The sequence below is a fragment of the Nematolebias whitei genome, chromosome 24, assembly GCF_014905685.2.
Source record: "Nematolebias whitei isolate Nwh7 chromosome 24, NemWhi1, whole genome shotgun sequence".
Lineage (NCBI taxonomy): Eukaryota > Metazoa > Chordata > Actinopteri > Cyprinodontiformes > Rivulidae > Nematolebias > Nematolebias whitei.
The window spans coordinates 1681501-1686973 of record NC_056521.1 but is presented as its reverse complement, the minus strand read 5'-3'; the positions used below and the strand labels follow the sequence as shown (position 1 = coordinate 1686973).

At 45.8% G+C, this 5473-nt stretch overlaps 1 protein-coding gene across 1 annotated transcript in view; it reads left to right on the top strand.

Annotated features, from left to right (window-relative positions):
• Positions 1–834: 834 nt before the first annotated feature.
• The window catches only part of LOC119429183 (glycogenin-1), an 87927-nt gene continuing 83288 nt past the window's right edge, over positions 835–5473 (top strand). The window contains exons 1-2 of the mRNA XM_037696862.1: positions 835–962; positions 2097–2110. Of these exons, the coding sequence (XP_037552790.1) occupies positions 835–962; positions 2097–2110 (142 nt within the window). The remainder of the gene's footprint in view (positions 963–2096; positions 2111–5473) is intronic.

The window sequence follows — 5473 nt, the reverse complement described above, 5'->3', positions numbered from 1 at the left end:
TCCTAGCTGAAGACTGATTGTAGCATTCAGCATTAGCTTCCCAGCTAGCTGAGTGCTAATTTGCTGTTCATGCTAAATAAACAGCAGCAACCACACTTCATGCCTGTTGGACACTAAAGGTGATTTAGAGTTTGTACATTTTGACCCGTTTCTCTTTCACCATCATCAGGACGTTGTTTTTCCTGAATGCGTGTGCACGAGTAAAACCAGTTCTGAGCGGCAGACCGTCCTTCCTGTCTCTGGAGGATCAGACTCTGATGACTCCCTCGTGAATCCGTTTCATCTTCCCGTTTCTCATCCGTCGTTCAGAAGGCGCGCCGCCACATAGTTTCTGTCTGTTAGCAGAACATGTCCTGAACCACACTTGCACATGATTACTTCTGGAGCCAGTCCGTTTCAAAATGGCCACCTCAGCCAACACAAACATGTCTGAACCGGCTCAGATTTACAGATGAGGCCTAACCCTTTGTGTGGTAGTAGCTGAGGGTGGTCTCTAACACACAGTCCGACGTCTTCAGATGTTATTTCATGCTTTGGGCAGAATGTCTACAAGCTCTAAAATTCTGGCATTAGAGGTAGAGGGTGCTGTCCTCTCTGAGCCCAGCGGGTCCATCCTGGTTCTGGTGGCGGTTCCTTCCTGTTAAAGGGGGGAGATGTTTCTCTCCTCTGGTCAGCTCAGGGTTGGCAACTCTCTCCACGTGTTTGTTGGTGGTTTTCTTGGAGGCTCTGGGTGGTTCCTGTTGGTGCTCCATGTATTCTTGGTACCAGCCGTTCTGGTTTTGGTGTTTGTGGCTAAAACCCTGCTTGGATTGTGTCGTTGCAGATCCGGACAACATGTGGGACCAGGTCCTGAAGATGTTTTGTTCTAACATGCCAGAGGTCGTCTTTGTTTGGATATCCAACATGAAGCAGGTCCTGACCCCCCTGCTGGAGAGGGTACAGGACCTACTCCAGGCTCTGCCGTGAGCCAGGGGGTCCGGACCTCAGGTCCCTGCTTGGACTTTAACTAGACCAGTTTGGGAGAAGGATGTTTTTTTCTGTGTTTGTGTGTCTTCTGGGTCACGAGGTTCTGGAAGCAGCAGTGATTGGGTCAGTTGGACTGGTCTTACTGTGACTGTTTCTAATAAACATGTTGGATGTTCTACCTCAGAGATGTTCGGAGTTTAAATAAGGAAAGCCTGACCTTTGACCCCAACACCCGCACCTATACAACGTTACGGTACATACAACATGTTTACCGTCTATGAACGGGAAATGGGAACTGTTTTAATAAAAGACCAACGTTTCTGTAAAGAACCTGAACTAGCTGGGGGGTGGGGGGCAGTTTTTACCACCAGGTTGGTCTGTTGATTCAGCTGTTCCCGGGAGCTGCTGAAGTAGCTGAGGGACAGAGCCCGAGGGGGGTGCTGGAGGGAACAACTCGATGTAAAAGTCAAACACCTGAATAAATGTATCCAGGATCAGAACTGTCCCGGGACCAAACGACCTGAGGGCACCAGGACTCTGCTGTCATCATCACACAAGAAAAGATAAAAACGTCTCCTCCTTCATGTGTCAAACACAGAACATCACATCATATGAGTTGTTTAACTTTGGAACTGCAGACGGCTCCACGCATCAGGGTTGAGATTTGATATATCCATGTCCGCCGCCCTGATGAGCCATAAGCTCAGGAGTTTTTAAATCCTGTCCAGTCGTTGAACTTTGTGCAGAATGTTGTGGGTCCGGCTCATCAGCAGGGCCACACACTTCATTTAGTTTTATCATTTGCTTGATCCGTTTTATTTAGCAATTGGGGATACTGTGTTTTTCAGACCACAAATCTATTTTATTTGACACCTTTTTTGTCTGTGAGTCTAACAGAACCAAGCACCCCGCCTACCGAACCGAACGGTGCGCCCCCTCCCTCCCCCTCACATATAGACACTGGCATAACGCTAAGCAGTGGGAAATACACGCGCGCTAGCTACAAAGCTAAAGCTCTTCCCTCACGCTAGACCCCCCTCCCCCAAGCACTTGAAAACTGCCGGTATAAACCGCGCACAGCTGTCCCCCCCGAAAAATACCAGTATAAAAACTGTGTCTCCGTCCCCCAGCTGGAAAACTGCCAGTACAAACAATGCGCAACTCCCCCCCCCGGCCGAGAAAAATAACGGATGAGATTAGCGCCCCGCCATGTCAAGTTATCTAGGGTAAACACTGTACAGGTTTCTTTTATGTTAAAAACGTGTTGGAAAGCAGGAGACTCAAGACGGTGCTGGTGGAGTAGACTGCGTCTCTGATGGCTCCCGTCAGGCCTGATGGAAAACTCATTTTTATAACTTTACTTTCACTACCTTTGGGCTGGATTACTTCATCAGAGACTCTACTTCCTCAGGCGGCTGAGACGAGCTGGTCTGGGAAGCTCAGTCCTCACCTCCTTCTACAGGTGTGCAGTGGAGAGCATCCTGTGCTCCAGCATCAACGTGTGGCATGGAGGCTGCACAGCTGCGGAAAGAAAAGCTTTGCAGAGAGTGGTGAAGGCTGCACAGAAGATGTTGGAGTCAGCCTCCCCACCATCACAGACATCTACACCTCCAGATGCAGGAAGAGGGCCACCTGCATCATGAAGGACCACACTCACCCAGCACACACACTTTGTGCCCCACTCCCCTCAGGAAGGCGGTTAAGGAGCATTAAGTGTAGAACCACTAGACTGAGGAACAACTTCTACCCAGAGGCTGTTAGACTCATGAATCTCTAACTAGAATAATCACTGTGAAAAATCACATCATGTTACTGCTGATCTGTTTGATGTTGCTGCTAATCTGTTTCATGTTGCTGCTGATCTGTTTGATGTTGCTGCTTATCAGTTTGATGCTGCTGCTTATCAGTTTGTTGTTGCTGCTGATCAGTTTTATGTTGCTGCTGATCCGTTTTATGTTGCTGCTGATCAGTTTCGTGTTGCTGCTGATCAGTTTCGTGTTGCTGCTGATCAGTTTCATGTTGCTGCTGATCAGTTTCGTGTTGCTGCTGATCAGTTTCATGTTGCTGCTGATCAGTTTCATGTTGCTGCTGATCAGTTTCATGTTGCTGCTGATCTGTTTTATGTTGCTGCTGATCTGTTTTGTGTTGCTGCTGATCTTTTTTTATGTTGCTGCTGATCTGTTTTGTGTTGCTGCTGATCTGTTTTATGTTGCTGCTGATCTGTTTCATGTTGCTGCTGATCTGTTTCATGTTGATGTGTTCATTTGTGCTCCTCTGCTCACACACTCATGTTTGTGCTGCTGTTCGGCGTATTGTGTTTATTGTTTTTATGCTATTAGTGCTTACCGTATATTTAGTTGATGTTTGTCTTAGTTCATATCTTAGATCTTTTTACTGTTTTTCTTTAACATGTTATTGTTGGATGTAACTGGCATCCTGTGAACATAATTTTGCTCCACCACATGACAAAGAATCTCTGAATTATTTTTCTGAGTCTGACATTGTCACCTATCTGAGCCAACAAGCTGGGACTATGGCTTCTAAACACAAACAGTCTAAAGTCTGGCCTTCGTCTCCACCATGACCCATTGCTCCCACTTCAGATTGCCGTGATGGAGACAGCGAGGAGGCGGCTACTTCTCTGGGAACTGGAGGGAGAGGCGACTCGGCTCTAAGACCAGACCTGCTCTCAACAAGAGCCCATGTTGTAGCAACGATTTTAAAACGTGTTGAAAAGCAGGATTTCCCCAACATAACTTGCCATGGCGTGGCGCTCATCTCGCCCATGATTTTTGTTGGTTTGGGGGGGGGGGGGGGGGGAACACAGCTGAGCTGTGCACTGTTTGTACTGGCATTTTTCTTGTAATGACTTTATCAGATACATTGTTGACAAGATGGTTGGTTAAATCATGGATTCCTCGCTCCACCTCTGGCCTCTGTCTTTGCCCTTTGACCAGCTGTCTTCAATCAGTTTGAGCCCATTTCTCTCACATTCTAAAATGATGTTGGTCATACGAAACCCTCAGGCTCCGCCGCTGATCCCATCCCTGCATCATTTCTTAAAGAAGTTTTACCCTCGATCGGACCCTCTGTTCTTGCTATTATAAATAGCAGCAAGTGTGGCCCCTGATGTTTCTAAACATGCAGTAGTAAATCCGTTGATTATAAAACCTGGACTTGACCCTTCAGCTTGCTCAGACTTCAGACCAATCTCAAAACCTCCTTTTCTTTCTAAAATCCTGGAGAAAGTAGTTTTTATTCAACGTAACGAGTTTTTGAATAAGAATGGAATTTTTGAGATTTTTCAGTCTGGTTGGGGTTTGTATTGACATTAGTTAGGGTAGTTTAGTTAGTTTAGTTCATTTAGTTAGGGTTTTGCTAACATTCTGTTAGCAAATGATTCTAGTCGGTTTTTGATCCTTATACTCCTGAACCTTACTGCTGCTTTTGACACTGTTGACCACAGTATCCTTATATCAAGGTTAGAACACTGGCTTGGGATTTCTGGTGCGGTATTAGAACGGTTCCATTCCTATCTGAGTGACAGGAGATTTTGTTAATGTTGGTAATATATTATCTACTTCAGTGCCTCTTTCCTGCGGGGTCCCACAGGGCTCGATTCTTGGACCCATTCTGTTTTTACTCTATCTGCTGCATTTGGGGTCTATCCTGAGGAAACACGGTCTTTCTCTGCCCTTAAAACCCAATAGTTCTTGCTCCATTCATCCTATGATGAAATGTCTTGATGACGTCAAGGTTTGGATGCCTGATTTTTTTTTTTTTTTTGCTTTAATGACCAGAAAACTGAAGTGATTGTGTTTAGCCCTAGCTCTATCGCCGTCTCCCTTCAGCGTTATCTTAAACAGTCTGTTTCAAGTCTTGGGATGGTTTTAGACTCTGACTTTAAGTTTAATAAACAAGTTAATTTTGTTCTGCAGAAAAGTTTCTTCCAGTTAAGGCAGATAGCTAAGCTTAAGTCAGTGTTGACCAGATCTGAAAACGAGTCTGTGCCTTTTTCACTACCTGACTGGACTACTGTAATGCACTCTATGTTGGGGTCAGTCCGGTCTCCATTTCACGTCTCCAACTCGTCCAAAATGCTGCAGCTCGGCTTTTACCAGGAACTCGTAGGTTTGAACATGTTACACCAGTTTTGTCCTCCCTTCACTGGCTCCCTGTATGTCCCAGAATTGATTTACAAATTCTCCTGCTAACTTAAAGTGCATAAATGGCCTTGCACCCTCATATCTCTCTGAGCTATCGGAACCTTCCTTCTTGGGCCCGGAGATCATCTGATCAGCTGCTTTTTGTTGAAGCTCAGAGGAGATCGGGCTTTTTCAGTCATGGGCTCTAAACTTTAGACCAATCTGCCCCCTACCATTAGACGGGCTACTTCACTTCCTGCTTTAAATCTCTGCTAAAAACTCATCTGTTTCCATTGACTTTTAACACAGTGCGATCTCAAAATAGTCCATGCTCAATAATCCAGGTATACAATCCAACAATT